Raw genomic sequence first — 23703 nt, forward strand, 5'->3', positions numbered from 1 at the left:
TCCATCATCATCCATCCATCATCCATCATCCATCCATCCATCATCCATCCATCATCCATCCATCCATCCATCTATCATTTATGCATTAATCCATCCATCCATTCATCCATCCATTATCTTTCACCCGCTTCTTCCTTTTCGGAGCACGGGGGGTCACTGGTGCCCACATTGTTAAAATTGAATGGGGAAAATGATAATAACGGATTTATTTGTGCTTCATGTTTAAACTCCAATAATATTTTAATTTTAATGAGTTTTGTAGTTATACATATAAGTGGGTACAACAATTTACAACATAAAACCCACAAACTGTAGTTAAATCAGGTCATGGCTGCATTTTTATAGATATTGTCTACAGCCTTTTTCTGATGTTCATGTTCAGATAGGCAACATGCACTGCTGTTCATTTTTCTGCATATATCAGGTAATACAAAATCCTTAATATGTGTGTTTGGTGTCATGCTAATTCACACATGTGCACAGCACCCACCCCCACCCCTCCCAACTGAAACACATTCTGACAGCTATGCAACACATTTTTGGGTTTCCGTTTTTCTCATGAGTGTTCTTTAACTCGCTTCTGCAGGAAACTCAAGTTCTGAAAACAACCAAATTAAACACTTGGCAAGTAAAACGCTCTGAAATGTCACGTTAGTTGCTGATAATTGTGCCTTAAAACATGAAACAATCGAATGTGGCTCCCTGCATAGAGCCTCCTCCCCACTCTCTGCTGCACCTGTGACTACAAAAGGCTGAGAGTGTCTCCACCAGACAGATGATCAGATGGAAGAAGAATGGCGTGTTCCTTTCTTTTCTTGCTCATTTATGTCCCTCTGTTAGAATTTTAGAGAGAGAGGTTTGAGAATCACTGAACTTGCCTTAGTGCTTTAGGCTTCAGTGTTTTATCTCCTTCACAACACTGACAATTTTCCAAGGAATCGTGTTATTTCTTTCCATTAAAGCTCAACTGACTATTCAGTGTTTTGTTCTGTTCTGTGTGCTTCTGCGACATAAAGAACTTCTTGTTTTTATGTTTTCTTCTGTGCACAATGCATTCTAGGTGCAACCCACACAGAAGCTCATGTAAGTGATCAATAATAATCTCTGGCTCTTTCATTAGCTCTGCATACGTGATCAAATATAACAGAGCTTTGTTCTTATTCACCTTGGACAAGGCTGTTTATAACCAGCTTGTGCCTGCATGCACATGATGATTAATCAAGCAAGTAATTGGCAGTGTAGCTAGAAGCATGGCAACTCTGGATGTGTGGGTCTTTATGTAGCCAAAGTTTTAGATCTGATTCCTCTTAGAGTTTTCACCTTTTTGCATTGTCCTTGAGCAGGACAAAATGAATGTGAAATTAGCGCCAGAATTCCCCAAACTGTACTTTTACTGTCAGTAGAGTGTGGGGGTATTTGATTAAAAAACAGCATTTTTTAGACAAAATAAATTGGTTTAGCACTGTAATGAGCTAGTCGGTTAATTTGGACAAAACATGGATAATTTTGAATGTGAATGGTCAGGAACATAATGAGACTTTAAATCAACTACAAGATGTACCGTATTTTCCAGCGTATAAGTCTCTTTGGAGTATAATTCGCATTTAATATGCATCACCGCTGACCCGTCGCATTTATTATGTGTTTATTTAATGGTCAAAACAGCTTAATTTCACCTGGGCGGTGCCATCCAGCCATCCATCCATCCATCCAATGATCGATCGATGGATCGATCGATCCACTGATTGATCCATCGATCGATCGTGGCCGTAGCCGCTAGCTGTCCAGCATTCCTCCACCTGCACCAGCTGAACGAAGCGAGCACACACGGGAAAACTAGCTGCTGCAGTTCTTCGAAAATTAAAGCGACTGTCAAAAATTACAGAAATAATATAATAATATGGAAAAAAAAAACGTATATAAGTCGCTTCGGCCTATAAGTTGCAGAACTGAAAAATCTATGCAAAAAAACTGTGACTTATACGCCAGAAATACGGTATAAGGCATGCTATCCCTCTCTTCTAAAACTGAAGAACCAGAAATGGTGCCAAAGGGACATTGTCTCTACTGCTTGGCACAGGTTGACTGGGAGCTGATCCTTTGGATTCAGTGGGTTTTAAAGTGGTTTGGTTAGATCAGAAGCATGAGCTCTGTGTCAATTTCTACAATATGCTTATTTATCTTGCTGATGGAGGCTGCTTGCAAAACATTGTTAAGAAAAAAAATCTTCAAGCAGTGCATTTAATTTCAACTAGAAAATAGATGTAATGCACTTCAGCTGTCAGAAGTTATGGTGTTGTAGCTAATTGGCGTCATAAAGATTTCCACTCATGGAATTAATAAACTAATATACCTGATCGTGCCACTTCAAGGGACCTTACTGAAACTGGCAAACTCCTTTTCTGGAGAAGCAGAGCTAATTTAAAATTACCCTAAACTTTTTGTTTTTCATGATCAAATAGGATTCCAGTTTACCTTGTTGACGCCATCAGCCATAGCCTGCAGTGTAAGCTCCCGGGGTCCATCCACTGTTTTGCCGTCATCAGTTGGTCCCCAGCTGGCACTGTAAATGTCAATAATCTGAGGCATGTGGCTGATGGAAGACGCCTCAATGATGTCAGTCATAAAAGGCTGGTCCAGCATCCTAATACCTGATGGAACAGCAATCCAGTTTTTTATTGATTCACCAATTCTGCTGCTCCTGCTAGACGGTAGCAACAAATGAGCAATGAAAGAAAATAGATTTCTGTGATATCCACTATCTGATGACTGTTCAAAACCACATGTGTGCTCAGGTATATAAGCACTCAAATCAAACCACCCCTCCTGAATTGTAGTTTTCTTCATACAAACAGCCAAAGCACATTTCAGAGGAAAAGTAGTGCTTCCTGTAGTGAATTCCACTAAACCACATGAACAAACAGCAGCTATTCTGGGAGTAGAAGTGCGCTGTTTAAATGTGCTTAAACACTGCGAAAGCATCTTTACTCAACAACCTGTATTTTACGTAAGCTGCTTTCAGAATTTCCCCCGAGTGAATCACCCTCATCAGACCACCTGAACCTTTCATCAAACTGTTATCAGGGCTGTTATTTCCCATTGATGTCCTCTCATTGTTATTCGTATCTCTGTTCAAACTGCAGGTCTAACATGACACACACCTGCCACCTTGGAGTTGTAGGCGACTCCCACACCGCAGATGTTATTGTTGGCTGATGCAGACACCTCCCCGGCACATCGTGTACCATGACTGGTGAGAAGAAGAAGAGCGAAAAAAGGGATATGAGAGAATTTGCATGAATTTACATAAATTTGCAAAGGATATTTTGTGGGTTAGGTCTCAGCTTTGATTTTTCCAGATCAGCCTTGGTTTTTGTTTGTGTTAATGTCTTCTGACTAAATGAGGATTTCTATAACAAAATGTTTTTTTAAGATTTCATAAAATAAATATAATTATAATAAAAGCTAACTGTCTCTAATATTGCATACATTCACTTGGCAACATAATGATTGCTGCTGAAACTAATAGTGTTTGCACATATCTGTGTTTTTCACCACGTCACGTCTATGTTCCCATTTCGTTGCTCCCCACAGATGCACTGCAGAGTCAACCTCTCTTTCCCAGCATGCCTTGCCACAGACATGCAGCTATTTATAACAACTGGCTGATTAGCCAGCGAGAATTGCCTGACAGTCAGCAAATGCTACCATAGCAAAGCTTCTGAATCTGACACAGCGGTGCACAAACACACACTCGCACACATCAGGGGGAGATGGAGGCAGGAGCAGTAAAGAAAGAACACATTTGTAATGGTCATTGAGTTTTCCTGTTGAACCAGTGGATCACGTCTTGAAGACATGAAGCGGAGAAGGAAGAAGGTCACAATGTGTACAGTCCCTGAGAGGCAACTTGTGATGGTCCTCTTTAATGTATGTTATGGCCACCAGTTGTGTGGTAAAAAACTGGCATTGTGGTTTTCTTTTGTCTTGGGCCGAACAACACCACTGTTTATACAGCGCCATTATGTCTTAATGGAAATATGTGAAGAGGAAATCAATAGACGAGAGCTGCCAGACTGCAGGGAGACCGCACAAATGTGCACACAAAAAGACACCACTGAGTATGTGTACATATAAACAGGGGTTGCCCCAGTGAGCATTACCTGTTGAACCAGTCATCTGTGTACCGTGGAAATGGGAACGGGTCATTGCTGCTGAAGTCATAGCTGGCATCGGCATTCTGAAAGGACCAAACAAATACATTTACAAAAATTACATAAAAAATACAGAGAGAAAACAGCATCAGAGATGGCAATGAACTGCCTTTAATGATTTGGTTGAATGTTCACTATTGTGTTGCAATTGTGATTTTTTTTTTTTTTTTTTATTCAACAATAATTCAACTAACCACAAACTGTTGAGATGATGGAAAACTACATTTATTAGACTGATGAAGTCCTTTGGATGAAGGACGAAACATCTCAACAAAAAAGAAACCATCCAGATGACCTGACTTAACATTGTTGGCTTTTTTACCTGGATTATTGAGCACGAACTTTGATGTTTTGAACCCTTTTGGCTATGTCTGCCTCAGATGAGTCGATGAGGGAGAGAGCAGGCACCAGAAAAATCTTATCACCAACAAACTGGTTGGTCCACTATGTGAATGCGCCGCTTGTGGGACTGAGTTTGTTGTGGCTCCTCAGACTGATGAAGTCCTTTGGATGAAGGACGAAATGTCTCAACAAAAAAGAAACCACCTCGATGACCTGACTGTTGTTTACGTGGATTATTAAACATGAACTTTGATATATTTAACAGATCTCTTATTGTCTCATTTAGTATTTATTGTGCCTTTTCTAGTTGTTTTACATCTCTGTAATATTTTCATTCGTTTCATCTGGGTTATTTTGCCTCATTTAGTTAATTCTGTGTCTTCCAGCGATCATTTCATTTCTAATTTTGTTGTTTTGTGTCAATAATGGTTAGTTTGCATCTTTTTAGTGTTTTATAATGCACAATGGTCATTTTTGCAGCTCACTGTAATTTAATGCCAGTTTGTATTCATTTCCATCTCTCCTTTTGTTTCTCTGAGGTCACTGCAAATGTTTCACTTCATCATTCATGCTTGTGTATGTCTCATTTACATGAAGTTAAAATCAACACTAATCATTTGTTTTTGTTTTACTGTTAACCAGCCTTAGTAAGTTTATAACCTTTTGACATCACTTTGTCACAAATTACTGGACAGTGATGTTCAGATTTTACGCTCGTCAAATTACAAGATGTTCTTTCTTGTGATTCTGTCTGCTTTTGTTCAGTTCTTTTGCCTTTGTGATTATTTACATCCTTTTTGTGTGAATCCTTTTTGCATTTATTGCTTCCAAAATTATAAAATCAACTTCAAACATCATACATTTCCTAAAGGAAAGGCTTAAAATGGGTCTGCACTTGTTTTAACTAGTTGTTCCTAATGAACCGGCAGCTTAAAATATGTATTTCATTATTTATTTTATTTATTATTTTATGCACAGTGATGCAAAATTTAATGATGAATGTTTGTTCTGCTGGAATGATGTGTGGTCACAGCAGGGATTTAACGGTGTGATAGTGGCTCAAGATTTACTTCCACGTGGCCAAAAATGAGAAAATAAGCATAAATTAATAAAAAATAGATAAATAAAGAAAAAAAAACAATTAGGTGTTGTTTTTCTTGTAATGCCTGTGTCTGCTTCTCTCTCTCCTGCGATTTCTCCTTAACTTGTCACTCAGATCAATAGGAGTGTTATTCATGTTATTCTACACCAGCAGAACCTGGAACAAGTGTTCTGTGTGAGAACGGAGAATCCACAGCCATGTTCATCAGCCACTGAGCCAAACCCATCACTGCTGCGTCGGTAACTGTGTTGTCGCCACTGTCAGACAACTGGCTGGCATTTAGGAGAGATGACTCAGGCAGCAACAAAACATGCTTATTGACCCTCTGGAAAAATACTGTAATTATCAAGATGTGAAGCAGGTAACCACAGAGGAAGATAGAAAAGGTTACAGCGGCACGGCTTATATGAGGAAGTGTCCGTGTCTGATGTTACTGATGGGTAAATGCCTTTTTTGTTTATTGTATTTTTCTCACTGCATTTTTGATTTTACATATTTTTATTCTAACGCTGATTAAAATATTTAGAAAAATCAATTTCATTGGGTGTAGGACATTTAAGAAGAGAAAACATACAGTTCCCCAACAGCTCCTGAGCTCATGTCAGAAGTAGAAACATTCCCTTTCCTTTTTTTTTATTTTTCATTAAATGAAATGAAAAGTCCTGAGCCCAGGTAATAAATAACACAGAGGCATGTCCATGGATCACTTACTGGACTTTACAACCTCATATCGCGTGTTATCAATCAGACTCCGCTCTTTCCTGGCTGTCATGTGTGCAGCCAGGCACAGAATAATTGTGCTGAGCCTTATCCACCTCACCTTTCCCTGGAAACCTTTGGATGAAACCAAACCTCAATCTGAGTACAGTGAGACCTTTGTACTTTAGAAAGATAGAAATAATTTATTCAAAGAGATATGTTTCTTGAATTTTGTTTGTTTGTTTGATTTTTATCGCAATGACTAAGACATGCCCACGTCAGATAAATCTGCCAGACCTACTTAACTTCTATGCATAAGACAGAGGCACTTAATTCTTGAACATAAAAGGTATTAAGAGAAAACAACAAGTTTCTCGTTGACTGACGTAGCGACATGGCCTGCCCCGGCCTTTAGTGAAAACTTCAGAGGAAAACGGAAAGCTATGTTTCCATTGTTCAGGTGATGTCAGGCTGACAAACCCATATATTTATATAAACATGACTAAGTATTTTATGTGGCAATCTAATTATTTTAATCCAATTTCCTGAAAGCAACAAAAACAAATAGCAAATAAAAACTAAACTAACTAGAAAATTTGAATTTTCTATGAAAAGCAGTGTGAATGTTGTGTTGAATGATGTTGCTGAATTTTCTTAAAAACTGAAACTCATTATACAAAAGCAGATGAAAACATTGCATAAAACTTAAAAATATAGCTAAACCTAAGCTTATATTAGCAAAGTTGTAGCTTACAATTGCAAAACAGATGGTAAAGCTAAATAGTAGCAAAATAGTATTAGCAGATCTGTAGCTAAAAGACAAAAGAAGCAGTGTCCAAATTAATCAATTTTCAATCAAACCAAAATCAAGTTCAAGTTCAAGTAAGTTTACTGTCGTTCCCACCACATGTGGTACATGAGGTGGGACAACATTATGTACAGGGTCCCAGTTACACCCAACAATAACAAAAATATAAAGTGTAAAAATAACCATGTTAAAATGTTTAAAATGTTTGAATACCGAGGTTTTTATACGCTGTGACAGAAGCAGCAGGCACTCAGTGTTTTTGACACAATGCTTCATAAGGGTGACTTTTTTATTTTATTTTATGTTTAAAGATCTTTAAAACGAGCCAAATTTTAAAACTATGAAAAAAATTGGTTGAAAATCAAAATAGTATTATTTAGGAGAAAGCTAAATCTAAGTCAGCTATTAGTACTCAATTCAAATAAAACTATATACAAAAATTGATCTATACAAACCACATATTAAATAATGAGTAATATTAGGTTTTTGATTGTAGGCTTTTTGTAGATAAATGTGCCGCAAAATTAAACTTCCATTATCCGATTTTCATCCCAAACCTCATAATTGCACCATAAATTTGCCAGTTCAGAATGTATTTTATGAGCTGTTACTGCACAGCTATCAACCCAAGAAAGACATCGACACAACCCAACACTTTTGCATAAACGTTGCTACTGTATGTTGGATTGGTTAAATTTACAGATAAAGCAGTTATGTTCATACCAAATTTTATTCTAACTAAGGCAACAAAGCTGAAAGTATTTAATCAAATTTCATTTTCAAACGATGGACTGAGGTCTGAGTAACACCATCACAAACAATATTAGACATGCAAAGTTATTCTTTAGTAACTGATTTCAATCAGACACACACTTAAGACATATGCACAGCATGATGGATCAATCCAGTGAAGTGACACAGATCACCTTTGTTTATGGGCAGGCACATGCAAAAGCATGGTGGTTGGAGTACATGAAAACAAAAAATGGAGCACAAGAACAAAAGCAGTAGATCAAAAAAGTAAAGCAAAGGTTTCCGGACCATCAATCGAATATAATAACAAATGACCTGGACTATAGAGCTTATATGTATTTATAAAAAGAAAGGATTTTGCTAAACCAGCAGCTCACAAAACTGCAAATGGAGTAGAGAAGTCAAACTGAACTTTCATTGTTATGTTCCCTTTAACAGTCCTTCTTGTCCTTTAAAGTTTTATCAGTATTCTAGAGATAAAGCATCACATTATGCAGTGCCAACTACCCTGGCATTATCTCAGCCTGTGACAGATTGGCCTGCCTTTGTGCCTGCGACTGCGCTCCATGCATTAACATTAAACAGCTTGGCTGGCCGTCTGTCTGTCTCCACGTCCTCCAGGGATGCAAGGAGACTCGGCAGCCATGAAGGCACGTTAGAGAGCGCCTGTCACTGCCAATAAGAAGTCACATGCAGCCCATAAAACCCTGCCACCCTGCTTCACTTATTAACAGCACTTCAAAGAAATGAAAGAAATTAGGCCATTCAGTAACACTTAGGTACTCACATAATTTGATGCCAAGTCTGGATGTAGATAGTCGATACCTGAAATGTGATGTCTGACATTAATCAGTGGCATAATTAAGCTTCAGAAGAAGTGCAGAACAGATGACAGTTAACTGTTTCTGTCTTGAGTTTTGCTCTGACTGACTGTGAAACCAATAAATCATTTTAATCCTGCCAACAATTTTTTATATATACACCAGCCATCATGAGATAGTGCTAGATCAATAGCTGGAATCTTATGAGGAAAATATTACTGCAATGCAACTGAAACTGTAGATTTTTAGCTCGGCAATCATTATCCACAAAAAAATGCATTCACATATTGCAAAGAACAACATTTTCATTTTTATGAGTATATGATAACATCATGGAAATAATTACAGAAATGTCCCATTACAGTTAATTCAATGGTCGGAGTGGAAGACATTTAAGATAAGATAAGATAAGATAAGATAAGATAAGATAAGATAAGATAAGATAAGATAAGATAAAACTTTACTGATCCCACAGGAAATTATTATGCCAGAGTTTCAGTACAAAGGAACATACACAAGAATCACAAGATATAAAAATAACAGAGAATATAAAAAATGCCAACAATTAAGTTATTAACAGGTGCAGACAGAAACATTAAAGAGTTTATTGTAATACAGGATTCATTTTTTATTGTCCTATGTGCAGACAGGGGGAGGAGTTGAAAAGTTTGATAGCCACAGGGAGGAAGGACTTCCTGTGGTGTTTTGTGGAGCACCTCGGTGGTTTCAGTCTATGACTGTAAGAGTCCAGTGTGTCATGCAGGGCGTGTGACATACAGACATTCAAGGACCTGAGTCTCCTCAGAAGAAAAAGGTGACTCTGTCCTTTCTTGTAGAGGCAGTTGGTGCTGGCTATCCAGCCCAGTTTATTGTCTAGGTGGACCTCCAGGTACTTGTAGCAGTCCACAGTGTCCACCTTAGTACCCTTGATGTTGATAGGGTTGGGGTAGGGGTGCACTGATAAATCGGCCCCGATTTCCTTAATTTTGGGAAATTGGAAATAGGCCGATACTTGCATGAGAAACTGATTTTATCGATGTTTTTAGTTTTAACAACAATCATCTGAGTTTAATTTATATTTCAGAGCACTACCTCATGGCCAGTTAAAACAAGTTTGTATTGTTTCTAGGATATTGTTCATGGGTATGTTTTTCAATAAAATAATATTGGGAAATTGAAGGTGCATTGTGAACTTATAACACTTGACATTGTCACTTATAAAACAAAATCGGTATCGGTCAAAATTGGAATCGGTAGGTCAGACTTTTTACAAATTGGTGATCGGCTATCGGCCAGAAAACTGCAATCGGTGCACCCCTAGGTTTGGGGGGCTAGTCTTCCTGTATTCTACATGCAGCTCTTTAGTTTTTCCAACGCTGAGTTGCAGGTGGTTCTGTCCACCACACCTCTGTATTCAGCTTCCTGGTCACCAGTGATGCAGCCCACAATGGCAGAGTCATACGAGAACTTCTGCAGATGGCAGGAGTGAGTTGTACCTGAAGTCCGAGGTGTAGAGGGTGAACAGAAATGGTGAGAAGACCGTCCCCTGAGAAACCCCCGTGCTACTCAGTATGGTGTCCAAGGTGGTGTTCTGCAGCCTCACATACTGTGGTCGACCTGTGAGGTAGTCTCTGATCCAGGTGACCAGCGAGTCATTCACCTTCATGTCCAGGAGCTTACTGCAGAGTAGAGTAGGTCTTATGGTGTTAAAAGCACTGTAAAAGTCAAAGAGCATGACTCTTACAGTGCTGCCTGCCCTGTCCAGGTGCGTGTAGGCTCTGTGCAGCAGGTAGATGATGGCGTTATCAACTCTGGTGCGTGGCTGGTATGTGAACTGGAGGCTGTGGTTGTGGTTGTGTCTTTGGGATCAAGGATGGTGTATCTGTGTCATTGGGTTTTTTTTTTTAATTTAATCAAATTATAAATGTCATCTTTGATTACAGAAAGTGCAAGAAAATATTTACAGCTCAACAAAAAACACAATAGTTGGTGAAATATTAAATTGTGTAAAAATCCAAGGCTAATCTGAAAGCTTTCAAAGGTTTTGAAAAATGTTAATTCTTCATGAAAATATGCACATCATTGGAAAGATGTGTTCTGGAGAAACAGACTGCTTTGCTTCTGCCTGTTGCAGTTTCTGGTGTTAACCACATACTGAGCAAACATGTGAAGAAAGTACATCATTTGCTACCAAAAAAAGTACATATCTATTAGGTAAAACATATATATTACAAGAACCATCACATTTCACAAAATATTTGGAGATCTAAACGTTACATTCCGTTTTAAGGGTATTAAAACTAGGGATGGGGCCGATCCGATCCAGTATCGGTATCGGCCTCCGATACCAGCATAATTTACGTATCGGATTTTTCCGATCCACCTGCCGACATTTCCGATCCATGATGCAATTTGGCTTCAAACTATGGAATGGATTTCCTGAACGGCGGTGTGTCTCACGAACCCAGAGTAATAAGACCCACCTCACATTCAGGAAATCCAGTTCATAGTTTGCAGCCAGCTACAATGTGAGGACTAAGTTAGCAGCACTGTGGCTAACAGCTAACAAACTTTTCATCTAAACATGTCCGCTGTGTGGAAGTATTTTACACTAGAAACACCACAAAACAAGACAGCAACGTGCAATGTCTGCAGAGCCATAGCACCACATTAAACCACAGTAAAGTTAGTTTTACGATGGACAGTCGAGCTCCGTGGCTTCAGCAGGGCGCTGCTCTTTGCTCAACCCACTGAGGAGGGACAGACTTGAGCACTGCTGCCCCAAATCAGGCTGCTTGCTTCGGATTGAACAAGAAGAAGACATCGCTGAAGCCACGGAGCTCAAATGTTTACCGAGAAGTTGCTAAACTTCATCATTATTCATGACCAACCACTATCAGTTGTAGAAAACGAAGGATTTCACAGCTTGATACTTGCAGTCAAGATATAGTTTACCCTCCAGGAGATATTTATCAGTACAACAGTAGTCAATCATAAAAAAAACATGATTTGAAAATTATATTAAAAACAAAAACAGCTACATTATAAAGTGATGTAAAATACTAAAAACAAGAACATGTCTGTTGGTTTATGCCATGAACTTAGCAGATGTTTGAAGCCATTTAACATTTTATTTTATTTTATTCATTTATCCATTAATTTAAAAGAAAGAAAATTAAAAAAAAATCATCAAAAAGAAAACATTGAATGAAAAGAGTTCAGGAAGAAGAAAAATAATTCTTATATCTGCCCCTTATTAAAAAATATATAAAATAACTTTAAACAATCACTTAAATTAATCACTTTAATATCCACTTTAAAACTAAGAATAAAAAGAAACATGTTTTGTGTTAGCAGAATTTAATTCTAACTTTAAAACTTATCCAACATTAATAAAACTTACCTCAAGTTGCCTTTTTGGACATGCATGCATATATTTGTACAAATTTTACTTGAGAGGAGATTATTACAGCCTCATGTAAAATCAATGATAATCATGATATCGGAATTGGATTGGTATCGGCCGATATTTAAATGTAGGTATCGGGATTGGATCGGAAGTAAAAAAAAGTGGATCAGTGCATCCCTAATTAAAAATTTATGCTGATGGGAACACTCTTAAGTTCCTGAATACTCCATCTGAAGCCACAAAATTGGCTCTCATTGATGTAGTTGCATGATGAAAATCGCAACATTTTGACCTCTGAGTAGCTTTGCCCGTCTCTTCTTGACCCAAGGTCTGGGCTGAGTTTTTCTCGCAGGAGTATGTACAGGTGGAGAGCAGCCTTCCCACCACCATGGACCTCTACACTTCATGATGCAGGGGGAGGGTGCTCTGCATCATGAAGGACTCCACTCATCCTGTACACAGTCTGTTACAGCCCCTCCCCTCGAGCAGGCAGCTGAGAAGCATTCAGAGCAAGACCACCAGGCACAGAAATAGTTTCTTCCCTGCAGCTGTTAAACTACTGAACTCGATCTGCACTTAATTCATCTTCATCTTACTTTTTTTTTTTAAACTTTATTTATTATATATATATTTGTACTCTTTTATGTTTATTTATTTGTTAATTGTCAGGCTTCTTGATCTGGTACCTGCGTCCAAATTTCGTACCATAAACCTACAAATGTGAGCTTGTATGACATCCTTGAAGGTATGCACATTGTGTGATTGGTCAGATGTTTGTGGGCATGTTTGTTAATATGAAAAAGCGTTCAGACGTTCATTTATACAACTCTTCAAGACGCAGTCAAATGGCCAAAAACTCCTGAATGGAGATTGCACAGACATTGTGTAAAGAAGAGACTAAAAAAGAGTCTGTCAGCTGAAAAGTATTGCGCTTTCTTCATGACAGATTTGTGGCAAAACAGTGATTGCAGGGACGGAGTGGAGACCCGGTGGGAAAAAAACCTGTGCCATGACAAGTGGGAGGGGTTTCCTTGGAGCTCTGTGCCATGTGTCTCATGGACTATGAAAGATGTGTGCAAAAATGCAACCACATGACCACGAGTCAACTGTTCAGCTTCAGATGGAGTTTGCTGGGCCCTTTAGGCTCTTAGGTAGACAACAATGGAAAAACATAGAAAACACTACAAATTCATTTTAGTCACCAAGCATATTATAAAAAGATAAACCTTTCTAATTTTAGGTTACTTTAATCATTTGTACCCATCTGACAGTTTTACAAAATACTGATTTATTACTTACCGTCATCCATGATTGCGATGGTAACTCCTTTGCCTGTGTAGCCTAGTTTCCAAGCTTCGGCCACATTAAGATCCAACCCCGGGGTCCCATCTGCCTGGCCTGTGTTTATCTGAAGGCACAAACAATACAGAGAACAGCCATGACTCATGGCACCCAGTTGAGCCACCACTGGGATATTATTTCAGAGAGAGGATAGGTGCATGCACAAGAAAGAGAAGCCATGCATGGGGTTGAGAGAGTAAAGGTTAAATGAAGGTGGAATAAATGTCACTGAACTGACATGTACCTCTTGAATAAGATAAAAGTAAGACTTCTGCTGCATAATAAAGCATGCCATTTGGGGTAAAACAAGCAGGGAGGAAATGGGCAGCACAAAAGTAAAGATTACATGTCTTGGTATTGGCCAGGCTAATTTAGGAATGAGTAACAACGTTGATGCAAAAAGTAGTGCTTAAACTGCCTGGATTCGATGTAATTAACACGGGAGAATGTGGCTTGGCGCAAAAGGTCAGGCAGCATGCAGACAGCTAGTTGGCTGATTACTCACCAAATACCACTGCTTGGTGAACAGGGGGTCACTCATGTTGACTTCTATATCATTGATATTCCTGTAGCCTCGCTTCTGACGACTGAAACCTTCTTGTTCAAAGACATTCTTTACCTGGTGGAAACAGACAGACAAATGACGTCATTGTCAGTTTAAAGCCAGCCCTGATCTCAGAAAACATCTTATGAAAAGAATCCCATTGAAAGCACGATGAAATCAATGTGCACACGGTCTCTGAGCAGAAAGATTTAAGCGGGAGAAAAAGCAAGACAGTTTGGATTTTGTTGCTCTGTGAACTGGAAATCATAAAACCCAGCTGTGTTCTTTCTGAGCCATAAAGAAACTGCGTCACGTCAATCAAAGCGATGATTCTTTCCCCTCCTAATAAGGGGGTTTGCAGCTGGAGCCAAGGCTTCCAGACTCACCTGCCACAAAGCCACAGCCTCTTTTCTCTCCAGTCTGCCTAAAAGCCACAGCAATTACACTCACAAACAGGCTTGTGTTTCCCTGAATTATCAAAGAAAGCCAGGTGGTTGAACAGCTGTGTTTTATATTGGAAACACTTTTTGGATGCTGCCACTGTATCATTGTGAACAATGAAAAAGAACATAGGATGGGGGGCTAAATGGATAGAATGGATAACTTAGATTAAAATGACATTTAAATTAGCTGGTTCTCTGCATCAAAGCTCCAGCATCAAAGGCTGTTACCAATATATGTTGCAATATAGAAAGATCTGTTGTTTTATTGCATTTTTGTTAGTAGTGTGAACAACAGGGGCAGTATGCTTGCTGCGCTAATTTGAAATTGTATGAAATTTCCACAGTTTGCCCCATGATTTGAGTTACAAGGAGGGAAAGTCATTTATTGCAATTTATTTATTTAGTAGAGATTGCAAATGGGTATGGTGGCACAGAGGTTAGAAATGGTAGATCTGTGATCGGAAGGTTGCCGGTTCAGCTCCCCATATGACAATATCAAAATGTGGGTGGGATTGATGAGGCACCCACACATGTCTCCACCCTCATTTGCCTCACTTTGGGCCATGGAGCAAAGCCCTTTACCCCTCCCCTGGGTGCCCTAGATAGCATCTCTCTGCTCCACACAGATGGCTGTGGTAGCTCGGTGGTCTGTGGTTGCGTCAGGAAGGGCATCCGGTGTAAAAACAATTGCCAAGTCTTCATGCGAGTTAGTTATTTGTGGTGACCCCTGAAAAAGGGAGCAGCCAAAAAAAAAAGTAGAGATTGCAAACATTTTGTTAAAACAAAAACCACCACTCAAAGCATGTCTGCATTGGATGGAACTGACTTCATTAGCAACACATACAATGTTTTATTTTAGTCTAAAAAATATCTGAAGCCATCAATCTGAAATTGACAACAAGTTTCTTAGACAAAAATTGAATTTGAATGATTAGCTCTTTGTGCTTGTCCCTCATTTTCTGCACAATTTCTTGTATACTGTAATAGACAGTGAGTAGGATTTCCCTACAAGTTGTCTGCATAACACAAACATCTGTCATAAATGGCAAGTTGTGAATATACTCATGTAGCTGTTTTTTCTTTCAGTTGCTTTTTAACAATTATAAAGCTGCCTTTTGAAAACGTGTCTCCCTTTAAGTGTTCCTCTTGTGCTTACACTCTTCAAATTCACTGTAGGGTGACTCCGAAAACAGACATTTTCTGATGTGTTTACCACCTCAGATAAGAGAGCAGAACAGCACTTAAGATGTCTTTCTAAAATAGCCAAAGCCCATTCATCCAGGTGTCTTTTGTATAGTGTGCTCTAAGCAATCAGAAGGCGCCCACGCACTGTAAATCAGCACATCGGGAAGCCCATTAAAAGACAGGTCAACCCCCACGATCTAACAGCTTTATTTGCATTGACACAACATTCTCCTCTTCCAATCATTAGTAAATGATGGAAATAATTGCACTGTACTATTTTGTTTTATTTATTTATTTTTACAATCTTCTCCCATCCATTTCTTTCCAACTATCCACAATTTATTCCATCGCTTGGTGGAAGAACTGGTACTTCCCTCGAGACAGCATGTCATCCTGCCCACTCACTACATCAGTCAGTGCCCATGGACCACTGTCACTGTCCGCCTTTGCCAGCTGCCTGCTCACAACACTTCATTTCACTTTAAATTAGAGAGCTACATCACATCTTCTTTATCCACATCGTTATTTTCCCCTTGGCCTTTTCATGCTTGTTTTTTAAGGATTTAAGAATCACCGTGACCATCACAATCATTCATAAAAGTTTCATTTCTACACCTTTTTGTTCTTTATTCTCAGTCTGTTTAATAGGTTTTGATTATGTCTTCTGTGTGTGAAAAGCAGAAAGAGCAAAGGATGAATGGCTTGGCGAGCGACTGGGTGAAGACACGGTTGGGTGGATGAGTGGACGTCTCCATTGTACAGTAAGAAGACGAGACGGGATGAGGTCAGGAAAGCACAAAGAATGATGCAAAAAAGAGACACAAGAAAATAACAGTCAGAAATGGGTCGGCTCTTTCAGTTAGAGTACAAGAAAATAAGGGCTCCTAAAACCATTCAGCGCTCCCATTTCAGCTTTTCAAATAGCTTTTTGTTAATTGTTAAAAGGACATTTGATTCCTTTTGTGGGAGTTATGCCCTGCCAGCTCCCTGCAGCCACATCTGAGCACCAATCAGCTGCACCTGAGGATAATCAGCTTGACGAGCAAGAGGAGAATAAAAGGCTGCAGAGGACATTCAGCAGGTGCTGCAGCGTTACCTGCCAATGGTAGCCTTGTTCTAGCCTTTTACTCGTGTTTAAAACCAAACATTAATGATTTGTATTTCTCTCAGTGCCTCCAGTGAGTTACCCTTGATGACTTCCTCTTTTCTGAATCCTGCTCTGTGGACCTCAAGCACCTCTGTGCCTCATTAACTGCCTCCACACCTTCCTACCACTTGCCTAAGACCTGCACATCCTTCACCTGGAACCATTTGGGTCAACCCTCCTCACGTCTGACCTCGACCTCCATTGTAAGGAGAATCAGCAATAACATTATCACCCTTGAATACAAGAACCACCTCTTTGCTCCGCAGGGTTCCAGTCCCCTCTCTGGCTTATTGCACTATTTCTCACTTAGTAAATAAACACTGAAAATCTTTCCGGCTTCTTGGTCTTTGCTCTCATTCGTCCTTATATCTGTGTGGGTGTAGTTGCGATCGTCACACTTTTAAATGTATTAAAGACTAATGTGACCAATTTTTCATGGAAATCTACTCTATAATGTTTTTTACTCTGTGAACTCATTAAAACATTCAACTTCAAATTTAAAAAAAGGGGTTTTTTTTTCAAGCTTAAACAAGCGTAACTTAAAATCAGTGTCGAAAAACATAAATCGAGATTATGTGTTTTAATGGTTTTCTTTGCCCATTAGTTTTTGCATTTGTTTCTAATTGTGTGCCAAATCCGTAACACTATAGGGATCCAACAAAAATATTAAAGATGGCTACAAAGTGGCACAGCACTGCAACAATCCATTTCTGACATAGCTGCCAGCACTGAGGACGTCTGACCCTTGAATTTTGCATGCTGTTTCGTCACTGACAACCATTACAACAGATAACATCATTCTGACTACTCCCAATGCAACTGAGATATTTCTGCAAGTCCATTTTGACAGATGCCAATTTCACAAAGTTTTCTATGCCTGGCCTGAATTGAGACAAGTGTCATGTGAAACTTCCCACTGGATATTAACCCAGAAAGCTTTTTGTTACATGAAATTACATGAGATAGAGGCTTTTTTTTGTTTGTTTTTTTTGTTTTTTTGGTCTTCTTCCTAACAGCTTATATTGTGCACAAGCTGCAACATTAAAAACCCTGCCAAAAATGAAAATCACCCTCGGGTTGTTCGGCCATGGCTGAGAAGCATCTTGTTGTGGCCATACGGTTGCAGTACCATTACATGCTTGCACGACAAGCCCCTGCCTCAAAATTACTGCAGCCGCTGGCTACACTTTTTGACCAAGGAGAACAAAAGCTGTTCATTCTCACGTTATATGTTCAGACTGTGAAACAGGTTCATCATATTCACATAGAAAATTGGATTTAGGACATCCCAAAAAAAACAAAAACAAGATAATTTCAATCAAATGAAGTTAACCTGAAATGATAGCTGAAACTAGAATAATAACTTAAAAGTCTATGGTTCCGGCTGTGAATGTGTATTAATTTACAGTAGTTTCACTTTTTTTTCTTTATTTATCCAATATCATGTGAAGGCGAGGTGTTGTCATATGTCCATGCAAAATACAGTAAATTATGGGAATATTCAGGCTTTTGAACAGAAATAATCAAATTACAGATCACTGCAAAACATGTTCAATCAAATTATCAAATGTCAAAGAGGCTTTCCACAGTCCTCATGGACTTTGATTTGTTCTACTGCCACTGGAAGTAAGCGCATTACCTTTAAACTAAATCTGTTTTTATGTAATAATTGATAAGACATCACTTTAGAAAGAATAAATGTAAAAAGAAAACCTCAGTGCCCATTAAATATGTTGTGTATGATTCAGCAAAATGTTAACATCAATGTCTTGAGATTACCGTATTTTCCAGCGTATACGTCGCTCTAGAGTATAAGTCGCATCAATCCAAAAAAGCATCATGAAGAGGAAAAAAAACATTTATAAGTTGCTTCGGCATATAAGTCACATTTATTATGCGTTTATTTAATGGTCAAAACAGCTTAATTTCACCTGGGCAGTGCAGCAGCATCCATCCATTCATCCATCCATTCATCCATCCATTCATTCATCTATTCATCCATCCATTCATCCATCCATTCATCCATCCATTCATCCATCCGTCTATCGCGTCTGGAGCCGCTAGCTCTCCAGTGTTCCTCCGCCTGCACCAGTTGAGTAAAGCGAGAGCTCACGGGAGGACTCTCTGTTGCAGTTCTTAGAAATTTAAAGCGTCAATCAAAAATTGCGTTATGAATATGGAAAAAGATGTATATAAGTTGCTTCGGCGTATAAGTCGCAGGACTGACAATTCTTTGCAAAAAAACTGTGACTTATATGCCAGAAAATACAGTATTTAACTTACTGAACATCCATCCATCCATCCATTATCTTTACCCGTTTATTCCATTTTGGGTCACGGGGGTCGCTGGTGCCCATGTCCAGCAATCACTGTGCGAGGGGCGGGGTACACCCTGGACGGGTCGCAAGTCCATCACAGGGCCACATAGAGACAAACAAGCATTCACTCTCTCACTCACACCTAGGGACAATTTAGAGTTACCAATCAGCCTAACATGCATGTTTTTGGACTGTGGGAGGAAACCGGAGTACCCGGAGAAAACCCACGCCTGCACAGAGAGAACATGCAAACTCCACCCAGAAAGGCCCCTGGACCGGGATTTGAACCAGGGACCTGCTCGCTGAGAGGCAGCAGCTCTACCAGTTGAGCCACCGTGCTGCCCACTTACTGAACAAGTTCAGGTTTATTCATTTATCACTTTATTGATGGACAATAACTATTTTTAACAAATAAAAATGTGTTTTTTACAGCGTGCAATTGTAAAACTGGGATTTTCAGAATCGGTTGAAGTATGACAAACTACTAGCATGTCATGTAACAGAACAAACCACAGCATCTGGAACATAAACCTGTCCGTGTCCATGTTGTCTCATTTCCATTAGCTGTATTAGGTCGGTGAAGCGGCTCGCATTTATTTTCATTAGCACCTTTCACAGCTGTAATTAGAGAGGTCAGTTGATTGTCTGCAGCAGGACCTCCACTCTTACCGCCCCCAACAACGGACAGAGCTAAACATATTGAGTTACAGAAGACAAATGGGACCGGAACAAACAGATTATCTTGCATGCTTCCATTGCGCAAACGGACTTACTCTTCAATGCAGCTGTGTCTTCATCAAAGTGGGCACAGACACGAGGCAGACAATCTTAGAAAACCAAGAGCAGGTGAACAGTTGCCACTGGATGAGTATTTGAACAGTCGTTCCAATCAGTTGCATAATGAATTAAAAGGTGCGTGTGTGTTGGGGGGGGGGCTCTAGTCTGAACTCAAAGTGCTTCACATCCAGATAAACAGCATAGTCAAAACTTGAAAATACCGTACGCAGTCTTGTGCAGCAATGAAAACGTTGTAAATGACTCTCAGCTTCTATAACAACTATTTTTATCTTTTGTTTTTTTAACTCATTTTATGAGTTATTTCTGAGTTTTCTGTCACTTGGCTGCCATTTTAAATTAGGCTAATAAAATGAACTTTTTTTTTTTTTTTGGGGGCTAACAGACAAACAAAGTTGATTCCAGATAAATAAAAGGCAAATTTGCAAACTATATAATATGCAAAATTTTAGCCCTCAGAATATATACTGAGGATCAGTCTCAGCTACTACCACACAAGACTTTAGGTTATGGGTAAAATTTACAGAATTTAAGCCATTTTTATGTTTTTTAACCTAATTTGTTTGTGGCAGAGGCTGCACGGTGGCGCAACTGGCACAGCTGCTGCCTCTCAGCAAGAAGGTTACGGTCCGTGGGCCTTTCTGGGTGGAGTTTGAATGTTCTCTCCGTGCATGCGTGGGTTTTCTCCGGGTACTCCGGTTTCCTCTCACAGACCAAAAACATGCATGTTAGGCTGATTGGTAACTCTAAATTGTCCCTAGGTGTGAGTGAGAGAGTGAATGGTTGTTTGTCTCTATGTGTCCCTGTGATGGACTGGAGACATGTCCAGGGTGTGCCCCGCCTCTCGCACAGTGATTGCTGGACATGTGCACCAGTGACACCCGCAACCCCAAAAAGGAAGAAGCGGGTGAAGGATAAAGGATGGATGGTTGTGGCAGCCATGTTAAATCAGGCTGACTCTAAAAGATAATCAGCTGTAAATGTTCATTTAATGATTATCTTCATTAAAATGTGTCCACTTGTTCATAAGAATTACTATATTGGGTTTATTTCTGGATTGATGTTAAATTTATTTTATTTGTTTTTAAATATCTTCATGGTCTTATCCTATATGTCTGTCTGACCCGCTCCAGCTGTACGTTCCCTCACTCTCTCTCTCTCAGATCGACAGATCAATTTCTGTTGGTGGTCCCAAAGTTAAAAAGAAGGTTGAGATGCGCCTAAGCATCTTCAGCCACTGCCACTAAACTGTGTACCCCTTTGTACACCTTACAGCCCGACTCACTTCCTGGTTTTAAATATCTTAAAAGACTTTTTTTTTCTTCTCCTCTGCTTTTAACTCAGCCTAAGATGTTTGTTTTTATTGTTTTATTCTTTGTTGTTCTTTATGATTTTAACAGTTCTTGTTTTTACTGCTTCAAGTGATTTGGTTTGCTTGTTTTTATGTGCTATGAATTATTGTGTATCACTTTATTTTATTAGTGTACAGCACTTTGACTAGCAGTGTTTTTTTAAGTACTTTATAAATAAAGTTGTATTATATTATATTATAAGCGGCAGACACATGCACACACACACACAGGGAGAGAGAGAGATACAAACATTATATTAATGATTAAAGTATTAAATGAAAATCAAATAAACTTCAAGCTAAATGTTTAGCTTCAGGTCTATTGATAACACATTTGATTATTTTATTCTCTGTGGGTTTGTTGAAATATTTAGAATACAGCCACTGTTTGATTGGTAATGTTTGCATCCACCCATCCATGTTAGCAGCATTAACAATTCGACTGTTGAACGTCTCTCCAGCTTCAAGTTCTTGGGGATCCACACCTCAGAGGACCTGTCCTGGACCACCAACACCTCCAGCATAGTCAAGAAGGCTCAGCAACACCTCTTCTACCTGAAGACACTGAAGAAACACCACCTTTCCATGGCTGTCCAGATGAACATTTGTTCTGTGTGATAAAGAGTGTCCCAACAAGTAATGTCACCATATGGAAACGGACCACAATGCACTGCAGCAGGTGGTGAACACAGCTCAGCACATCATAGGGTCTCTACTTCCACTCATTGCAGACATCCAGAGGAAACGCTGCCTGCTCCGAGCTCACATCATTCTCTCACCCTGCTTCAAACTATAGATTTTTCTGCATCAAAGCAACAATACTAACCACTGTACCACTGTGCAGATTTTGATAATGTATTAATGGGTCAATTAAACTGAATACATGTTTCTCCATTGCACCGCCTTTTGCATTTGTGTCCACAAATGGGTTATAATTAATCAATAAAACATTATGAATAGATTTAGTGGGAAAATCATCTATTTCATGTCAGTCATGCAGACTAACAATATCAGTTATCACAAAATTTCATCTCCCCGTACTGTAATCTGAATGTATTTTTACAACTTATAATGACATGTATTTGGCCATAAAATATTTTTTATCATAAATATAGAACAGAGCTTGATATTTGAATGGTAACGTTCTACAGCAGACCTGGGCGTTGTACGGCCCCAGGGCCACATGCGGCCCTTTGGTTGACTCTCACCGGCCCCCGTAAGGGGAATTACAAAATACATATGTAAACAAATGAAGTTAACCAAATCCAGATATAGATCCTCTCTCACTGATGATGTCAGCTTTGCTTCACATCTCCACCTCAGACCTTGAACCTGACTTTAACATTTCCGTTAAAGCCCACCAGAGACCAGACTTCTCTCACTAAACAAGAAAAAAGAACTGAAAAACACCAAATGAGATGTTTAGACTACAAATGTAGGCACGTAAAGAACCGGGACTCGAAATCACAGTTCAGTGACAATCACTATTATATGATGTTTCATAATATTTGGAGTACAAAGACAATATTGTGATATATTTAGAAAGATAAGAACTTTTTCCAGCAGTATATAAAACTCAAAATGAGTTTTGGGGTGAATGTGACTGAAAATGATCATTAATATAACGTCACAAATGGTAAAAATGTTAACAGTTTACCATTGTACTGGGAAATTTAATTGAATAAATGACATTTTTTGTAGGGCAGCACGGTGGCGCAACTGGTAGAGCTGCTGCCTCTCAGCGAGCAGGTCCTTGGTTCAAACCCCGGTCCAGGGGCCTTCTGGGTGGAGTTTGCATGTTCTCTCCGTGCATGCGTGGGTTTTCTCCGGGTACTCCGGTTTCCTCCCACAGACCAAAAACATGCATGTTAGGCTGATTGGTAACTCTAAATTGTCCCTAGGTGTGAGTGAGAGAGTGAATGGTTGTTTGTCTCGTTTGTCTCTATATGTCCCTGTGATGGACTTGCAACCCGTCCAGGGTGTACCCCGCCCCTCGCACAGTGATTGCTGGACATGGGCACCAGTGACCCCCGTGACCCAAAATGGAATAAACGGGTAAAGATAATGGATGGATGGATGGATATTATTTGTAAGGAAACCTCGCTTTTTCGTTGCTTAATCATAACAAATACTCTTACCAGCTTGTTAAAACAGTGCTATGCACTGCTTTTAATAATGAAATACTATTAATATTATGCAGTATTGAGTTAAGTTGAAATCAGGTCTCTCTTGTAAAGGAGTCCTCGAGGCTCAATGGGATTTACCTGTCTAAATAAAGGTTGAATGAAAAAGTCATTTGTGCCAGCCCTCCACAATATTTGCTGTTTCTCATGTGGCCCCATGGAAAAAATAATTGCCCACCCCTGTTCTACAGCGTTCTAGTCTCCCAGTATGGTATAAATATATTTGCAGTTTTTTTTTTTTTTTTTTT

The 23703-nt window shown here is 39.3% G+C and overlaps 1 protein-coding gene across 1 annotated transcript in view; it reads right to left on the reverse strand.

Moving 5' to 3' along the window:
* Positions 1–14108, reverse strand: part of pcsk2 (proprotein convertase subtilisin/kexin type 2) — a gene marked incomplete at its 5' end in the record, with an annotated part of 30704 nt that extends 16596 nt beyond the window's left edge. Inside the window, 6 exon segments of the mRNA XM_037686530.1 lie at positions 2476–2651; positions 3162–3250; positions 4164–4240; positions 8706–8743; positions 13448–13556; positions 13995–14108. Coding sequence (XP_037542458.1) covers positions 2476–2651; positions 3162–3250; positions 4164–4240; positions 8706–8743; positions 13448–13556; positions 13995–14108 — 603 coding nt within the window.
* Positions 14109–23703: the final 9595 nt, after the last annotated feature.

The sequence above is a fragment of the Nematolebias whitei genome, chromosome 1 (assembly GCF_014905685.2).
Source record: "Nematolebias whitei isolate Nwh7 chromosome 1, NemWhi1, whole genome shotgun sequence".
Taxonomy (NCBI): Eukaryota; Metazoa; Chordata; class Actinopteri; order Cyprinodontiformes; family Rivulidae; genus Nematolebias; species Nematolebias whitei.